The 19,853-nt window shown below is 40.8% G+C and overlaps 1 protein-coding gene and 2 gene segments (V, D, J or C); all 3 read right to left on the bottom strand.

The window, feature by feature from the left end:
- The window catches only part of LOC114007225 (uncharacterized), a 12,400-nt gene extending 10,442 nt beyond the window's left edge, over nucleotides 1-1,958 (bottom strand). The window contains exons 1-3 of the mRNA XM_027770549.1: nucleotides 1,725-1,958; nucleotides 887-1,045; nucleotides 477-787 (exon numbers count right to left, since the gene is read on the bottom strand). Of these exons, the coding sequence (XP_027626350.1) occupies nucleotides 477-787; nucleotides 887-1,031 (456 nt within the window). The 5' untranslated portion in view covers nucleotides 1,032-1,045; nucleotides 1,725-1,958. The remainder of the gene's footprint in view (nucleotides 1-476; nucleotides 788-886; nucleotides 1,046-1,724) is intronic.
- An 8,250-nt stretch (nucleotides 1,959-10,208) lies between these two features.
- On the bottom strand, nucleotides 10,209-11,068 carry LOC114007224 (T cell receptor beta variable 20-1-like). The segment is given in 2 exon segments: nucleotides 10,209-10,642; nucleotides 10,946-11,068. Coding segments are annotated over 2 exon segments (483 nt in total).
- LOC114007223 (T cell receptor beta variable 19-like) lies at nucleotides 11,047-18,955 on the bottom strand. The segment is given in 3 exon segments: nucleotides 11,047-11,205; nucleotides 18,290-18,588; nucleotides 18,696-18,955. Coding segments are annotated over 3 exon segments (507 nt in total).
- Between the last annotated feature and the right edge of the window lie 898 nt (nucleotides 18,956-19,853).

Genomic DNA, 19,853 nt, shown 5'->3' with positions numbered 1-19,853 from the left:
TGCTGAGTTCCCACTGCAGGCTCCCCTATGAGAGGTCTCTGCTTCCGATTCAATGACGTATGCTGGTCTGACAAACAGGGCCCATGTGGAAGACACGGCGATCTGCTCATCATTTTTTCTTCCTGCAAAGCTTTACCAGGTGAAAAGCACAGAATTTTGTATTATTTTTACAAAGATCACTAGAACTCCATAAATCTCACTAAAAAAAAGAGCATGGATGAACCCTGGTATATACACCCTGCCTACTACCCTGTCCACTGGGAGCTGGAGCTTCCTTTTTTATTCTTTCCCTTTCTTTGGGTTTCTGTCCCCATCAGCTGTTGCGAGCACCCCTTTTTGTTCACCTAGACCTGTCATAAACCCCTTCTGGTCTGTGCTCTTTCAAGTTGAGTTTCTGTCAGTTCCTACCAAACTAGTTAATATGCTGCTTATTTCCTGAACAGGGTCCACGAGTTTGTGTTCTAAGAAAAGCTAACCTTCAGCACTGTGGACTGGCTGCTGGCACAGAAATACAGTGCAGAGTCCCCGAGCTCCGCGGACTGGATTTCCACACTGCAGGACGAGTTTTTGGGGCAGTGGGCTAAAACTCGCTCGTTGATTACATCTGTTTTTTCAAGAGGCTCATCATTCTGAAAGTACACTAAAAACTTGAGCTCTTCTTCCAGCTTCTTACGATACCAATAAACATAACTATGTCCCTTTCTAGGGACACAGTCCATCTTTGCTTTCTGTTCTTTTTCTTTGACCAGAAATCTAGGACTCTGGGTGACCTCATCGTCTACAGAGCCTGTGGAGGAAAGAGACAGAAGCTGTAGAAATTGGCTAGAGGCAGCTACAGCAGAAAATCCTAAAACTGGAATCCAATGAGTTCAGAAGAGAAACTTACCTGCTCCCCAGAAAAAAAGGGCCACACAGAAGAGAAGCACGAGGCACATGGCTGGCTTGGAGAAAGCAGAGACGGGTGACCTTTGTTGTAAGGCATCCTCATCCTTCCCGAGGAACCTCCTCCTCATGATGCAATCACTTCCCATAGTCTCTATAGGTGCTGTACACATGGGACAAAACACTTAGTAGGAGCTGAGAGGCCAGGCTTGTTTCAGCTGGTGAAAACAGTGCGTGTTTCAGTCTGCTGTTTTTCTCTTCTCCTGTGACTCTTTTGCAATTTTCTCTCTTTCTTTTTTTTTAATAAAAAGTTACTTACAAGTATTCACGGGAACCAGAAATTAGCATAATGGCTATGTCGCTGGACTCCCACGTAGTCGACCGTGGTTCGCGTCCCGGATCTGGTGGCTTAAAACTCAACGCCGGGCACATGTGCATGAGTGCCCAAGATCCCAAGAGGAGAATGGAGGAGAAGGGATTGTGGCGTGACCATCCCCTCTGGAGGGGGTGATTTCTCGCTTTCTGTCTCTATGTCTCTCTGTCTGTCTGGTGAGCGCACGTGCCCTATAGCAAAAAAACCTCTCCAAAAAATAAATAAATAAATAAATAAATAAAAAGTTACTTACAAGTATTCACTTATTTTCTGTTTAAACTTGCCTTCTCCTCTCTCCTCCCTTCCATCTCAGTAATGAATCATAAAACTTGCTCATACCAATCATGGCTTTTGTCACACTTACATAATCACATAGCAGCTCTCTTTTTAAGAAATGTCTTTTGTTTCTAAGCATATGGAAATAAAACTGACTTTTTACAGTTATGTCGAATGCAGTACATTTACTTACTTTTGTTATTAATGCAATGCTTCTTAGATTTCTTTTGGTCTTGGTAAATAAGCCGGTGACTGGCCAATACTTGCTTCTTTTTCCTTTCTTTATCTTTCTCACATTTCTTGTTTCTTGTTCCACTGGCTGCAAATTTGGTACAATGTGGATTAAAGATGCTGGTGTCATTTATGTATTGATCAGTTACATATAGATAGGACTACAGGAGAGGACTGTGTGGTAAATACTGAATAGATTACAAAATGTGAGCTTTGATCCTGCTTTCAAGGAACGGTTGGCCTCTCAGGATATCTGCAAATCATTCATTCAATCAGAATTTACACGATCTCACCTGATGATCTGAAGCATCTATTTTCAAGTGAAGATCTGTGGTTGCCTTTTATAGGCCACTAGAATTTAACAGAAAGACCTACATCACCCCCTAGTGGCCAAAGAGGCAAATCCATCTGAAACCTGCAGATCTCGCTGTCTTTTGTCTCCCCAGTTGAGTGGGCAGTTGTCATACTCCGTAGCTGAAGCATCTTGTATTCACAAATGGGATTAGGATTCAAGCAGTGCTTAGAGTGGTAACCTGCTGGCATACTCTATAGACCTGTTACCAATGATTAGTCACAAAATTATGCAGTCAAAATATTGATCCATGGATAATCAGTATAATTTGGCTGCTCAACTCTTCCTAGTCACCATTCAAGGTGACTATTATAACTCCTCCAACTTTTTGCTGTATAGCCTATCATGAAGGGATTGTATTCACTTTCATCTTTCTGGTTATGTTAAATGTCCTAGACGTTTACCTCTCATTCCCATCCCTTTTCCATGACACGCACATTCAACTGCGTTCCACATATTTCCAGGTGGGTTTCTGTGAAACCTCAAGGTAAATATTCTCACTCGGTCCTCATGATGCAGCTGGGTGTGATGTGATACTCAAATCTCCCTGTCTATTGCCTCTTATATCCACCGAACTATCAAGCCCCTGGTTTATTTCCTAAATGTCTTTTAAGTCCTCCATTCCCCCATATTTCTATCACCGCTGTCATCACCTGAGCTACACTATCGATTGCCTGGGCTGTGGCATTGGCTAAATCTTCTCTGCATTGACTCTGTCCACACTACTGAGGGGGCATAAAATCGACCAAGCAAAGTAAGCCGCTTTGACATAGGACTATTTTGAGCAGAAGACACCTAAACGTACTCTGATCCTCCCTCTCCCCCACCTTTTTTTTTGTCCTGAAAAGAGATAAACCCCCATGTGGAAGATGTCCTCCCTATATCAGAAAGAGAGTACCTTTTTGTATCAAAGTTGAGACATCAAGGTTGAGAGACTTCTACATAAAAACCTTGCTAAACTAACCCTCACCTTCTTATTCCCTTTTCCACCCAGTTAACTGCCCTCGAGCTCCCTTGCCTTGTCACATTTTCATGATTGACTCCTCTTTGTCACATTCAGCATGTAAGTGTTCACTCCAACCATGTCTTTGGGTCTTCATTTCCTCTGAGGGCTCCCGTGTGATATGATATTTACCTTGTATTAATTAAATTTGTGTGCTTTTCTCCAGTTAATCTGTCTTATGTCAGTTTAATTCTCAGGCCCAGCTAAAAAACCCTAAGAGAAGGAAGATAAAATTTTGCCTCCCCCAAATGGTCCATTATCTCTTGACATGGTAGCCAGGATGATTAAACACACACACACACACACACACACACAAACACCCAACACACACGCTAATCTGATCACCACAGAATTAAAATGTTTAAGACCTCAGTGGCTCTTTTGAAACTCCATGTGAAATTCCTTATCATTTACTCTGATTTATAGGTCATCAATGGCCTTATGTCTTTCTACCTCTCCCCCATCTCACCTTGTATTCACCCTTCTCCCCCTCTCTGCTCCTGCATTAACTTCTTTTCATTCATTAAGCACACTGATTCTTTCTCCTGATTAAAAAAGTTTGCACTGGCTCTTCTTTCTTAAACGCCCTTAAGTTCATTATCTCCAGTCTTGCTTCACTAACTCCAATCCATCTTTAGGATGTCATTTTGAACATAACCTTCCCTGGGAAACTTAGTCTGAGAATGTACTGAGGTTTCCTGTATCTAAAGCAGCAGCACCTGGGATCACACAATCCGCTGGTCGTGGCTGATGGATACCAGGATAGAGATAGTTTCCCAAGTATTCTCTCCCGTAGGTTTGAATCCTTAACAGAGACACAGACACAGGAGGGAGAGGTCACTGGGGCCTGTGCTCTGGAAGAGTGATAAGCTCCCATTGCCTCAGAACAGCGGATATGGCTTTCTGCTCTCCTGAAGTTGCATTTAATGGCCTTGCATCCCTTTGGAGTCATCCAACATCCACGAATTCCCTGTAACATCTAAGACAGTGCGTTGAGCTCTTTTCTCTAGTATCAGGCTTACTTTGCTTTTAAACAGTGAAATGGAAGATCACCAAGAAACTGAAAACCATCTTAGAATATTCTACTGGTTTTTCGATTTCTATCCAAGGCAATTAAATAGCATTCATTTATTACCTCCCTTGGTTTCAGCCCTCTGCAGTGAGAGGGAATTTTTCCAAAGTAATGGCTTCAAAAATGGGATGCTATAAATATTTTTTTCTTGAACAATTATGAAGTAGGCAAAATTGATGAAGATAAAATCTAATAAAAATTGGGAACCAGCAGTTAGTGTAATGGCTATATCGCTGGACTCCCACGTATTTGACTGCGGTTCGCATCCCGGACACAGTGGATTAAACTCACGCTGGGTGCATGTGTGTGCGTGCCCAAGATCCTGAGAGGAGAATGGAGGAGAAGGGATTGTGGCATGACCATCCCCCCTGGGGGGTGATTTCTCGCTTTCTGTCTCTGTCTCTGGCTGGCGAGCACACGTGCCCTATAGCAAAAACCTCTCCAAAAAAAAAAATCTAATAAAAATTTCATTAATTATTGGGAACCAGCAGTTAGCGTAATGGCTATATCGCTGGACTCCCACGTATTTGACTGCGGTTCGCATCCCGGACACAGTGGATTAAACTCACGCTGGGTGCATGTGTGTGCGTGCCCAAGATCCTGAGAGGAGAATGGAGGAGAAGGGATTGAGGCATGACCATCCCCCCTGGGGGGTGATTTCTCACTTTCTGTCTCTATGTCTCTCTCTGTCTGGCGAGTGCATGCGCCCTATAGCAAAAATCTCTCCAAAAAATTTTTTTTCATTAATTATTTGAGGTGATTACAGGATTGTCTCTATCCTTTCTTTTTAAGTTAATTTTGTTTTATTTATTATCATAATTTTTTATATTACATTGAATTACATATATCTTTTTATTTTCCTTTTATTGGAGAAGTTTTTGCTATAGGGCACGTGCACTCACCAGAAAGACAGAGAGAAACAGAGAGACAGAAAGTGAGAAATCACCCCCCAGGGGTATGGCCACGGTGTAATCCACTCTCCTCCATTCTCCTCAGGATCTTGGGCACACACACACATGCTCCCAGTGAGAGTTTAAGTCACCAGGTCCAGGACTGGCTTCATGGTTGACTACATGGGAGTCCAGCAACATAGCCATTATGCTAACTGCTGGTCCCATGAATTACATATATCTTTACAATGTATTACGTTTCTTTTTTCCAGCATGATTACCACGCATGTCAGTCAAGACAAAGACATTACTAACCACATCATCACCATCATCATCAAATCCTTTCCTTCATTTTTTTCAGATGATGATTTTTATTTATTCTCATTATTTTTTTAAACAATCACTATATATCATTTGCCTTGTATAAAGAATTTACCCAACATGAAATACTCCCCTCTATTCTTTCATAAGGACTGAAAATAGGCTACTCAAAAATAATTTAGACTAAGATTTTTAATTATTTTACATTACTAGGGAGTACATGCATTAATCAGAGAGACACACTCATTAGAGAGTGAGTGAGAAGAAGAGGAAGAATCCTGCAGTGAGGTATGCTCATGCTGCAGTCCTTTTTCCACCATTTTTCATCCTGTTGGGAGTTTAGGTACCCATGCACATGTGCCCTGGTTTCTTTTCAAGTGGTAGGAGCTGGGATTTAGACTGGAGTTAGCCATGCGGGATCTGGCTTACTTAATCACTAGGCTATGAAGCCAGCCCTAGACTAAGATTTTTTGGTCTTGTTTTGTTTTTGCTATGAGGCATGTGTACTTGCTGGAGAGAGACAGAAAGAGAGAGAAAATGGGAAGTCACCCTGCAACTCAGGGGCAATGACCACACTGCAATCCCTTCTACTCCATCCTCCTCTCGAGATTATGGGCATGCGCACACCCATGCCTGGTGTGTTTTACAAGCTTCCAGATCTAGGATTCAAATTGTGCAGTTGACCATGAAAGGATCCAGTGCCTTAACCACCATATCACTTGTGGGCCTCCCAGATTAAGACTTCTAAAAGAATCTTTTCAAGCATTTGTTTAACCCTTCTTTCTTACAGGGAGAAAGTAATGTTTCTGGAATAGTACACATAGATCTTGAGGCAAAATATTAAGGGAAAATAATATTTTTCTAAAAGGAGAATAATCACTAAATATATGTATGGTATCAGGGACTTTGGACTTGCAAGGGAGTATTTTATCAAGTAGCCTGCAGCTAATTAGTCATCATCCATTTTTGTTCTATAAAACAGAAAAACTTAACTATTTTTTTTTAAGAGAAATGGTACCAGAGAGTAGTTTACATGTGAGTGGCACTTAAATACTTAGAATACTTGAGATACTGACACTTGGTCAAATCAGAAGTATTTGCAGTTCAGAATGGAAACCGGGGCAGTGTAGAAACTCGTGAGGGAGTCAGACACCTGAGATTGTGAAGCTACTGGGATGAGACTCCTACAAACCAGCTCAAGAAATTATTTTTATGGGATAATTGTGCTAGTTGTCCCACTCCTTGCAAATTTCTTATCTGTAAGGGTATAGAGTAAGAAAAAAATTACTCAAAATTGTCTATCTAAGATATGGGGGACTTAAAGAAGCCTGAATCTCTCAAAGCCTCTGAAATTCTCCTCATGACATCTCCATTATGGGGAATACAGTGCCTTCATTGAGTGTGTGTGTGTGTGTGTGTGTGTGTGTGTGTGTGTGTTGGGAATGGGGAGACAAAAATCTATCTCTTGCCTCACCTCACCCATCACTGTCTCTCAAGAACAGCATGGTTTCACATATCATATAGCCCAGAGAGTAGAATATTGAATCAGAACATGGAAAGGAAATGTTACACTTAAAAGAAGAAGTGCTATTCAAAAATTCATGCCCTGAAAAATTTGCAAGAAATGTTATAGGATTTTATTTTGACAGGTCCCGGTCTAAGGAGAAGAGAACACCAATTCGGACTGGATTATATTCAGTCCTCTTCTGTATTCCCCCCTAAGGTAACACACATGGACAGTGGGCTGTATCTCTGTGGTCAGCTGGATGGGAAAGACAGGTCTGAACACAGTGCCCATCCATGCCAACTGACAGTAGGATACTACACCCTCATGCTTAATGCAGAGGAGGGAAATAAATGACTCAATGAGACAGAAATGTTTTATTGATATTTCCTCCCTAGGTTTCATGCCAGAGTCTTACATGCTCATATCTTTTCTGTTCCATTGGTGGAGGAAGCAGTGGAATATGTAAGAAGTATTTTGCTAGCTCTCTTCTTCAGACTAAAAATACTGGCAGGATAGAAGGCTTTATCTAAGATGGGTCCCTGGTTTTCCTGATAATGAACACAATCGCAGGTAACTGAAATGGGAGGCAAGTTATTTAATCACCAGTAATGGAGTTGGACATGAAGGCCATGTTGATATAACATGGCAGCATGACCACAGCTGGATTGCCTCCCATCTTACTCCTCCCAGTTCTACTTTGATCAGGGTAGGCTACTATTTACATGTCCTCATTTTTTCATTTGGTGTCTAAGCCCTCTACTCTATTGAAAAGGGATTGTATGTGTCCAGGTTTGTCAATTGGTATATTGACGACGGTGAATGGGGGTGTGATGATTCAGTGATGAGTTCATGAATGAGGAAGTTAAGAAGTTGAGTCACTGCTGTTCAACTACCTGGTTCTCACCACACAATCCCTTCTTTATCCCCTTTTGAGAACTCTAAGTCTTTCATTCATTTGGTATTTTTCCCTCTATTTTGATTTCATATGCATAGGATTTGATTAATCTTAGTCTATAGTTTATAGACACAGGCATTGCTTATCAATATGTGGTTATTTATTTATTTCAAAATATAATAAGTACTTGTTGTGAAACATCTCCCCCCCCAAACACACACACACACACACACACACACACACACACACAATATGCAAGGTAGACTTTGACATAATTTAAAATTCACCATGTGGCTCTTTCCCATCTCACTCCTGCCATTCTCCACCCAAGTCCCACATTAAACACTATCCTAAACTTGGAATATCATCATTTGTTGCCAGTGGTGTGTTGGCAAATGTCTGACAATCAGTTCTCTGGAGGAAAATTGCTGATTTTCATGGTGTAAACACTCCCACTGTGGCTGATTTCAAGCTGTTGAAACTGTGTCACTGAAATTGGAGTGAGAAGACAGTACAATTGGCTTTCATGAGCTGGTAAATACCAACTCTGGTTCCTTGCTTTTTTTTTTACTATAATTTCATCTAGGATATTCGTAGTCTCCAAAATTATTTTATTGATTTAGTTGTCTTTAGCTTCATAAAAATTGCATTATGTTTTACATAGTCGTATCGGGGTTAGCTTTGACAGTTGATATGATATCATAAGATTCACTTATAATATTGTTCATCACTGTCATTTATTCATGTTGACTGATATGTGTAATTTTTCATTGTATGAATACACCAGTTTATCCATTCACTCTACTGTCAATGCACATGTAGTGTGAATCTATGTTTTTCTTTTGTAAATAGTGCAGCGGAGAACACTTTTGTATTTATGTCTAGTGATAAGCATATACAGGAGCATCTGCTATAAACCTAGAAATGGAATTGCTAGGTCATAGAATACAGATCAATTATTAATATATGAGAAAATGGAGACCTGTTTCCAAATGGTTTGCATCACTTAAGTTCCCAACAGTAATTTTTAAAAGAATTATTTATTTTATTTATTATTATTATTTTTTAATTTGCTATAAGACATGTGCACTTACCAGAGAGAGACACAAGAGAGAGACAGAGGGAAAGTGAGAAGGCAAGCCACTAGGTTCAGGACTTAAACCACAGTAACCATGTGGGAGCCCTGGCCACTGCACCACCCGCTGCCCCCTAACAGTAATTTTTAAGTACATAGTCCTAAGGACCCAAATTCTCTCTAACATGTCACATTCCTGAGCTTTTTGTATTTTTTCTAATCAGATTAACGTAAAATTATCTATCATGTCTCGCTTCACATTTTTCTCATCTCCAATAAATGTAGTGTATCTTTTTATGTTTATGGTTATATGTTTTTTTTTCTGTTAAGTGTGTCAGAGAGAGACACAAGAGAGAGACAGAGGGAAAGTGAGAAGGCAAGCCACTAGGTTCAGGACTTAAACCACAGTAACCATGTGGGAGCCCTGGCCACTGCACCACCCGCTGCCCCCTAACAGTAATTTTTAAGTACATAGTCCTAAGGACCCAAATTCTCTCTAACATGTCACATTCCTGAGCTTTTTGTATTTTTTCTAATCAGATTAACGTAAAATTATCTATCATGTCTCGCTTCACATTTTTCTCATCTCCAATAAATGTAGTGTATCTTTTTATGTTTATTGGTTATATGTTTTTTTTCTGTTAAGTGTGTGTTAATATCTATCATTTATTTTCTATTTGGTCACAGATTTGTGGTCAATATTAGTTTTACAATTTCTCCTAGCAAAGGACTTCTCTACTTAGGAGGATATAACTTTTTAGTTCTGGAGACAAGCCATGTTGTCTGAGGTCTTCTTATGAGGCTCCCTGCTTCTATTCTCCTTGACAGCTGTCTCAAGAGTCAGTTCACCAGCACTTTCTCCATGGATGTTTGAGGTATGCGCCAAACCTAGGTAGTCAGGTACCCTCCTTCCTTTGACTTACTTTGTTCATTTATCAAAGCACTATCCAGCACATCACTGCACTGTTTCCTGAGAACTTTTTCTTGGCTGCCTTGTTATTCTCTTTAACTCAAGAGTCTACCAAGGCAACAAGGCATTTCTGAATAATCTTGGAGAGCAAAATGCCAAACTTCATCATAGAAAACAAACAGTGATTTATGGAAGAGTCTTCAGATCTTCATATGGAGTTACCCATTGATTTATCCAAGAATATGTGGCAGAGTCAGGGCACAAATCCCATTTTATAATTCGGGGATCTTTCTGTGTGGTTGACCACTTCGTAGGCCCAAGTCTATTCCCATTAATCTCAGACACTGTATCTCCTCTGCTCCACTCTCAAATTCTCTTTCCTTCCTCTCACTCTCCACTTGCACACACACACCCAGATGTCTCAGTCAGAGAATCTGTGGTTTCCGGTCTCTACTCCTCCTTCCACAGGTATCCATGAGCCCGAGGGGGCAGGGAGAGGAGGCTGTAGCAGAGGTTCTTGCTGAGTTCTCTGATCTCCACCCAGCGCTGTGTCACTAGCACCACAGAAGTAGAAGCCACTGTCTTCAGGATGCTCGCTTGTCACCATCAGAGTTGAATGGGTTAGGTCTGGATGACTGATGGGAAACTTGGTCGGGGTAAAACCTTCTTCGTATGTGGCACTGGAGCCCATATTAGACGTTGCGATCAGTATGAAGTTTTGTTTCTGGAACTGACGATACCAAAATACAGTCGAGGACTGAAAGTCCGTGAAACGACACTCAATCTTCACAGATTTTCCACTCTTACAGATGGCCCTGCTGGGATGTTGGGAGACAAGAGCACCAAGCCCAGAGCCTGCAGAGGTCAGAGAGATGAAAGAGGTCAAGGAGCCTAGGCACAAAACAGCCTCGCCTTTCTCCCAGCTCCTGGAAACTCCTACTTGTTTTGTGCAATCTTCCTCTCAGATTCTCTGGGGTCATATTTACCCATCTCCCCCATATTCTCTGGCTGGTAACTCTCATCTTACCCTTTACACCAGAGAACACAGATATTCCCTCTGACTTTGATCAGCATAAACAATCCACAGTGCCTGGCCATCACTTTGCCATGCCAACACCCACACACCCGCTTAAGCCCCCGATATAATTAGGTTCATACTGGGCCCCAGAAGCAACAGAAGTATCAGCATCTTCAGCGTCGGCTTCATCCCACCTTTCCTCCTTTTCTGGAGAGGTCTTACCAGCTCTGCTTATCCAGGGCTATGAGCCTCCTGGACCATGGATGACTGACGACATAATCCTAAAGATGCTCCAGTCTGCCTCCTGGTGGTGATGTTTGCCAGTGATTGAAGCTACATCCATCTCCCAATCAAAGACTCTCATATTGCTTAAGGAGACCTTGGAGAGGTCCCAATACAACTTCCAAATGTGGAAAGATACAGAAACCTACAGCGCTGAAATGATGTAAGTGAGTTTCTTATAAGGAAAGGAGTTTATGTTGAGTATTAAATAGTATTACAGTCAGTAATTGTACAGTGATTACAAAAAGGAGGAAAAGTTTTTGAAAGCACTATACTTATATTTCTATAACAGTTTCATGATTAAGTTTTCACTTACTTTTTTGAGTTCTATTTCTCTATGGCGGGTAGTTAAAAAAGGCAGAATTAAAAGTTGGCCTATCATATTGGCCCTGTGATCTAGTGGTTAAGAGTTAGATCCAACATGGCCGACAGTGTTTTGAATCCCAGCACTGATGCCTTGAAAAACACACTGGATGTGTGTGAGTACATCCCCAAATGCTGACAGGATAGAGAAATGCAGGAGAAGGGATTGTGGTGTGATTGCACCCCACTGGAGAATGCTTTGTCCTTCTTCCTCTCTGTCTCTCTTTCTCTGGGGAACACACACATATTCTGGCTTATAAATAAACACACACAAAACTTGGCCCATCAAATACATTTGTACTATAGTGAAATAGTTTTTTTTTATCATAACAAATAGAACTATGTTGGTATTTGTGTATCTACTGAGGACATCTGTGTACTCCTGCATTTCCCTGGTTGTGTTGTGCCTCCTTAAAAGGGACCACCTCACACTATAACTGTGCTTCTTCTGCAAAGAGCAGGACACTTGCTATTGATGACTTTTGGCTCAATGTCTTATGTTTAAGAGGAAGCAGCTGGAAGCCCTGGGATCAGAAGAAAATCTTCCTGTTCCTTCTGAAAAACACTAGCTCTTAGGTATATTCCTGTGGTGCTTTATTACCACATCCACTTAGCTAAGCAGGAAATACATTTCAGAGCACTTCATTCCTGTTACAGTTCTGGTTTAGAGTTGATTACAGGGGGAAGAAATGTATAAAATTTGTAAAAAGAAGGTGAGACAGCTGCCACTGTGCTCTAAAGTCATCACCGGGGTCTGAGGCAAAGAGGAATAGGGCCAAAAATGTGAGTGGAGGGACCAGCAGATGGCATAATAGTTACGTCACTGGACCCCCATGTAGTCAACTGTGGTTCAAGTCCTGGACCTGGTGGCTTAAATTCACCCCAGGTGCATGTGCATGTGTCTCAAAATCCCATGGCCACTTCCCTGGGGGTTGATTTATCACTTTTCATATCTCTGCCTCTCCTGCAAGCACATGTGCCCTATAGCAAAAATCTCTCTCTCTAAAAAAAAAAAGTTAATTAAAAAAACATGCACACACAGAAAAGTGCCAGTGGGGTCCACTTAACGCTGACCTTTTCCTGCTCTATGTTCAGCTCTTCCTAAGGCCTGCCAGCCCTGCTGACTAAGAGAGGCCCCAAACCCAGCATCAGACATGACCCTATGGTCTACTAGGGAGTCTGCTGTCTCCCAGAGAGTCCTGCACCCGTGCCTTCATGGTTCCATGTGGTATTGAGGACATATCTAATTTAATGCAAACCCCAGCTTGTCCACCTTCACCAGAGCTAAGTTAGAAGTATCTTTTTTCCTGATCCGTTATTGAAATATTTGTCTAACTTTTTCTCAAATTGTATCAATCCTAGTTCTAAGAAATAATTTTTTAAAATTTCTTAATGCTCATATTAGGCTTTTTTTCTGATTATACTCTGATATAATTTATTTTACCATTATTGGCTGATCCACTATGAATTATGGATTAGCAATAGCCCAAGCCTTGCATCTGTCCACAGCCAATACATCCTGTCATTCCTCATTTTCTAAGAATGTTTCAATGTCAGCTCTTTTCTATTTTTAAACTCATGTAGCCAGATTTCTTAATGTCTGGGGGACTTTCATATCTACAACGGCTGTTGGAGAAGATAGACGTTAGAGTGAGAGCTCTGGAGTCACAGGGCTATGGCTTAGAAGAGCCTGGGTGGTGGAATCTTATAGCCACCGTAGGGTTCTACATCATTGCCCAGGATATATCTGCTATGGGGAATCAAGACCATTCATCAAAGAAACATGTTTAACAGGGCAGGGACAGAGCCTGATGGAGCCTCTTTCTACTTGGAGTTGATATATACTAAAGATTTATGTAAAAAAAGACAGATGATTATAAGCATATAGAAAAGTGACTAATTAAATAGTGCTAAGACAATAATACTTCTAATTATTATAGTTGTACAGAGCTAAAATTTTGGCTATCTAAAATACTGGAAACCAGGAAGGGACCAATAAGTGTTAATTGCTTTAAAGTTCATGTATTCTTCAGGTGAAGAGTGAAAATAAGACTAGTCTTAGAAACTAAGAAAGTCAAAGACCTTTATAAAGAAAACTACGAGAATCTTAAAAAAGACATTGAAAGTGACATAAAAAAGTGGAAGGACATCCCATGCTCCTGGATTGGTAGAATTAACATAATCAAAATGGCAAGTCTACCCAAATTAATCTACATGTTTAATGCAATTCCAATCAAAATACCAGAGATATTCTTCAGAGATCTTGAAAAGACAATTATAGAATTTGTCTGGAACCATAAAAGACCTCGTATTGCAAAAGCAATCCTGCGTAAGAAGAATGGAGTAGGAGGCATATCACTCCCTGATCCTAAGATATATTATAAAGCTGTGGTCATCAAAACAGCATGGTATTGGCATAAAAACAGACATGTGGACCAATGGAAGAGAATAGAGACCCCAGAAATAACTCCCAAAGCTTATAGCCAACTGATCTTTGACAAAGGATATCAGTCAATCCATTGGGAAAAGGAAAACCTCTTTAGTAAATGGTGCTGGAAAAACTGGGTATCCACCTGCAGAAAGATGAAACTGAACCCCCATCTTTCACCATTAACAACAGTCAACTCAAAATGGATCAAAGATCTGAACCTAAGACCTCAGACAATAAAACTACTTGTGGAAAATGCTGGGGAAACTCTGGGAGACATTGGAGTAGGCAAAGACTTCTAGGGACCAATAAGTGTTAATTGCTTTAAAGTTCATGTATTCTTCAGGTGAAGAGTGAAAATAAGACTAGTCTTAGATATTGTTAACGTGATGTAATTCTGTGATACAATTTTATGATTCTTCATCAAGGAAATAAAAATGGAGTCTGTAGTTCTGGGAGGCAAAATAATGAAACGAGAAAAAATAATCAAAACAAGGCAATAAATGGCAGAAGCAAAAACACAATGTGGGGGCCAGCAGTTAACATAATGGCTATGTTGCTGAACTCCCATGTAGTCAACCATGGTTCGAGTCCCGGACCCAGTGGCTTAAACTCACGCCGGGCGTGTGTGCATGTGTGCCCAAGATCCGGAGAGGAGAATGGAGGAGAGGGGGGTGGCCATCCCCACTGGAGGGTGACTTCTCATTTTCTGTCTCTCTGTCTCTCTGGCGAGCACATGTGCCCTGTAGCAAAAACCTCTCAAAAAAGAAAAAAAATAAATAAACACAATGTGATAAAAATAAACACGTAAAATTAAGTAAAAGAAATAAACCCAAATATCTTTATAACCTCATGCTACATAAAACTATATAGAATTATATTAAAAAACAACAGACTGAACATTCTAACTGTATAACTCATAAGACTGAAAAAAGTGAATTATATGCTGTGTATAAAATACCACCTAAAGAATAAGGAAACCCCCCCCCCCCAAAAAAAAGGGCAGAAGAATAAATACTGGACAAATGATATTTTTTGAAAAATTGAATAGTTTACTGAGATCATCTCAAAGGACTTTGTTGTAAAAGGAACAGTGTGTGTGTGTGTGTGGGGGGGAAGATATCACCAAATAATGGCTAAAGATTCAAATTACCCTAATATGGTATCCAGTCTTCAAAACTGTCGCTCCAAACACACCACCAGTGTTGACAGTCCTATGAGTCCTCTTTCTTGCATCTGAGCTGGCCAGAATGTGGCAGTGGAAGTGTCACTGGATGTTTTTCGGGCTTGGCCATAAGTAGACTTGTAGATCGCACCAGTGTCTTTTGAATGCATGCTGTTGGAAAAGCTAGTTACTATGTAAATACTTCAGCTCCTTGGAGGAGAAATCCCACCTAATCACACTACAGGAATGTGTAAAGAATGTGAGAGATGTCCAGCTGTTCCATCATCCTTTCCTGAAGCCATCCCAGGTGAGATCCAGACACGTCCATGAGAAAGCCACCTTGGATGTCCAACCCAGTTGAGCCTTCCGATACTGTGGCTTCAGTGAACTATCTGGCTGCAACTACATGAGGAGCCTAAGTGAGAACTGTATAGGTGAGCCCATCCAACATACAGAGCCATGAGCAATGATAATGAATCATTATTTTAAATCACCAAGTTTTGGGCTGGTTTGGTACACATCAATAGATAATCAGGAGATGTAACTGTCATCATTTCTAAACTTTCTAAGTAAGATACAATGTACAAATAATAGACTGCACAAATCTTAAGTTCAGCCCAGTGAAATTTTCAAATATAGTACCATGTAACCACCACCCAGATGAAGATATAGAATATTTTCAGAATTCTCCAAATTGCCCTCATGCTTCCTTCAAAGTTAATAAAATAAAGCTCCCAAATGCAACCACTATTCTGTCTTCATATGGTATATATTATTTTTGTGTATGACTATGTTTATGTTATCCATCCATGTTGAGAATTTCATCTGATGTCCTTTCTTCATTGCATTCTGTTATATAAATGTAACATAATCTATTTTTCCATAGCATTGCTGATGCACAGTTGGGTGCTTTCAGGTTTGGAGCCGTCATAAATGAAGCTCTGTGATAATACTCTTCCTCACATGTTATACAACACATTTTGCTTCCTAAGAATTCTAGACTATTTCTAGGTGGAGTAAACAAATTGACTTACTGACTTGTCTAATATATGGTTGATTATATTCAATGGGCCTTTAAACTGAGCAGTTATGTTTATTATGCTCAAAAAATCATAATTGTATATTTTAATTTTATATAAATCATCCCTTTAATAATAGGTGGCCTCTGAACATTTGCTAAGAAAACATTTAGAGATATTTTATGTTTTTCAAGTTTCCTGTCTGTCACCTCAGATAATATCCTCTAACGACTTGGCTGTGAGAATGGAGGTTATAATAAAAGCTCATAGCTGTAGTGTTCTTTTTAGCATTAGGATTATACTTAGGAGAGAGAAAAAAAGGCTCAATAGTTTTACAGAGGAACTTGTGGAGTCTGTTTAAGTTCATACACTTTGCTTTATAAATTCTTCAACTGAAAGGAGAAATTTGTGTCCCTTCTAGGCAAGTTTCGGATACCAAGGAAAAACAAGATGGTCTATCTGCTACTGTTGTTCACCCTTTGCTTTTCTTTCTCTTGTGGACTGTCTCACCCCATCCCATCACCTTGCAGAGTCACATGTACACAGAGAATAAATGTCTCTGTGGTGCTATGTCTCTCCCACTGCCAGAGGTCTATGGTGACATTATCTGGCTGAGGGGATGGTTGATATGGAGGTATATATGAACATGATCTGGACATCCAAGGTGAAGCAACTTAGAACCACTGCATTTCTGGTGGTCTCCTTTGATCATCAAGGAACATCTTCCATGATGGCTTGGAGCACTCATATCATCTTGATATGATACATGGTATAACGAGTTCCTTAGGTCTGATACTGAGTGTGTTTCTTCCCTCTCTGTATCTTAGTATTTCAGTCTCTGTGTGACTCAGAGTGAGTCAAACTTTCAAAAACACATGGGAGGAGAAATCTAAAGCTAAATATAGACTCCAAGAAAGAATTCAGAGAGACTGCATGGAGCCAAGGTTTGTGTGTATTCTGGACAGGGACTCTGCAAGTCTCCAGAAATTCTTTCTGGCAGGAGAAGGAGAATTTATTTTCTTTTTCCCTGATATTATCTCCTTGCTTTTTCCTTCCCTAGATCCCTAAACCTGTCTTACACTTTGGGGCCTGTACAGTTAATGAAATCAGTGCATCAATCCAATTCATCTCAAATTTTGCCTTTGTTTGTTTGTTTGCTTGCTTTTTGGAGAGGTTTTTGCTATAGGGCGTGTGTGCTCGCCATAAAGACAGAGAGGGACAGAGAGACAGAAAGTGAGAAATCACCCCCCAGGGGGAATGGCCACGCCGCAATCCCTTCTCCTCCATTTTCCTCTCAGGATCTTGGGCACGCATGCACATGCGCCCAGCATGAGTTTAAGCCACCAGGTCTGGGACTCAAACTGTGGTCGACTACATGGGAGTTCAGCAACATAGCCATTATGCCAACTGCTGGACCCAAATTTTGCCTTTGGTTTGAAGCCAGAGAGACAGAAAGAGGCAGAGAGACAGAAAGTAAGAAATCACACTACAGGGGTGATGGCCATTCCACAATCCCTTCTCCTCCATCTTCATCTCAGAATCTTGGGCATGCATGCACATGCACCCAGTGTGTTTTTAAGATGCCAGATCCAAGACTTGAACCACAGTTGACTATGTGGGAGTCCAAAAGACATATCTATTATGCTATCTGTTGGCCCTAACAATATTTTTTCTACACATTTCTCTCCCATTAGATTTTTAATATTTTTCTGAAGGAAACAAGCATTTGGTGTTATTTTCCAATGTTCTAAGTGACGATTTTTTAAAGTGTTAGGCTGTAAGATTAAACTCTTCTTCTCTCTTTTCTACCTATCTTTGTCTTCCTGCTTTCCCCATGCTTAGGAGATACACACACACACACACACACACACACACACACACACATGAGTGGGCTTCAACAAGTGTGTGAAAAGTAGCATTAAAGTATAAATTTATTTTGGTGGAAAAAAATTGAATCCAAGGACAGCTTTTTTTGTTTGTTTGTTTCATTTTATGCATTCTTCTATGGACATTTTGAAGATCCCTCATATACCTTTTAAAACCAACTTAGTGAATGACTAAGCTTCCTGACAACCCACAAAATACACTGATGCCAGCAGCTGCTATGGGCACTTGGCTGAGGTAGAAGAGAGAGATAGCAAGGACTATGTGCAAAAGAGCCACCTGGTAGGGGGAAACAGGATCTGGGGACACATTCATGTACAGAGAGGAGGGGCCTGTGCTTCACTGTGCCTAGACTACTGGCACAGAGATAGAGAGCTGAGTGGTCCTTTTGGGTGGATGTCACTGCGAGAGGGAAGGATGGCTTCTTCTCCCGAGAAGTGCTGTAGCCTTCAGCTAGGTCTCCTTTCTGAATATCACGTACTACTAGTGAGTAGTAGATCAGTCTTAGCCCTTCCCCTGGGTCTTGTCGGTACCAGTACATGGAATCGTGATTCAAATTCTGTTCACATTCCAGGTTCACACTTTGCCCTTCCTCTCTGAGCACGTATTTTGGGGTCTGAGTGATACTACCACATGTGGTTCCTGTGGAAGAAAGAGAAAGACCCTTGGAAAGAGTTCAGGAAGGTGCAGCATCACTAGGGGAGACCTAGCACTGGAGCAGGAATATGCTTCCTGAACCCAGGACTTACCTGCTCCCAGGAGACAGAAGGCCACCCAGCACAGCACATGGCTGCCCATAGTGGGAAGGTCCCTGTACCTCTAAGCTCTCCTTGGAAGGGAAATGAGGAACGAAGCTGAGCTCTAGAGCTCCCTCTGCATGGAGTGGGTCAGGACGCCAGAATGAACAGCAGAATGAACAAGGAGAATCCTGGAGACATTCACAAAGAGCTCCCTAATTTTGCAAATGAGTAGACAGGCCAGAGAACTGAGTCCTTTACACTGCCATTGCTTTGCATTGCTTCTGGGCTGAGAGGACTGGCACCCACATTTCTGAGGCCAGTCTCTCTCTGATTGGCTCATTGGTTTTTACCTTTCCAGTTACTCTAATGTTTTGATTACTTCAGGAGCACTATAGACACTCTGGTTACCTAAGAATGCAGACTTAATTTTGAATGCCACCCACTCACTCAGGAAAGACGTGACTTCTCGGGTCTGAACAGAAGCATCTGTGACAATAAGCACAAGGACTCAGCTCCCTGAAAGCTCCCACAACTGATCCATCTCCTTTCCCGCCATGCCTTGTGTCCCCTCACCCACCTTCACTCTAGTTGGTTCTACTTCATTATGTTATTTTCATTCTCTCTGTGGTTTCCCTGCCTGTTTTCCATGCCCCTTACTAAATTTTCAGTTGGTTTATTCTCCCTTGAGCATTTTTAAATCTATTCATCGTTTTCAGGATACTTTTGGGATTTTTTTCTTTCATTTATTTTCTGAGTTCAGTTAATTTCTTTATTTTTTTTTCTGTTTTTATTTCTGCTGTTAGTTTTTGAGTTTCTGGCTACAGGTGACTTTCATCCTCAGCTGCTTACTTGAATTCATTTGCTTCTGTTTGCCATGTAGACTTCCATTTTCTTCTGAACCTTTTTTTTTTTTCTTTTTTGAGTAAGGGGCCAGAGGCGGTGGCAGGAGGTCCTTTATTCTATGATTTTACTTTTCTTTTGTTCATTTTAGTGTTATAGGGATGTTTTACAATCTTCCTAGCTGGATGGTATTGTGTTCTGTTGTTCTAACAAAGCCCAGGCATTTTATTAAGTTTCATTTGTTTTCCTGATGGGCATGGTTGTAAGTCCTCTTATGTTGTGATTCTCTTTTGTTTGAAGAACTCCTTATTTCCTTCCATTCTTCAC

The sequence above is a fragment of the Tupaia chinensis genome, unplaced genomic scaffold, assembly GCF_000334495.1.
Source record: "Tupaia chinensis unplaced genomic scaffold, TupChi_1.0 Scaffold000140_1, whole genome shotgun sequence".
NCBI classification, from domain to species: Eukaryota; Metazoa; Chordata; class Mammalia; order Scandentia; family Tupaiidae; genus Tupaia; species Tupaia belangeri.
This window is presented reverse-complemented; position numbering and strand designations above follow the sequence as displayed.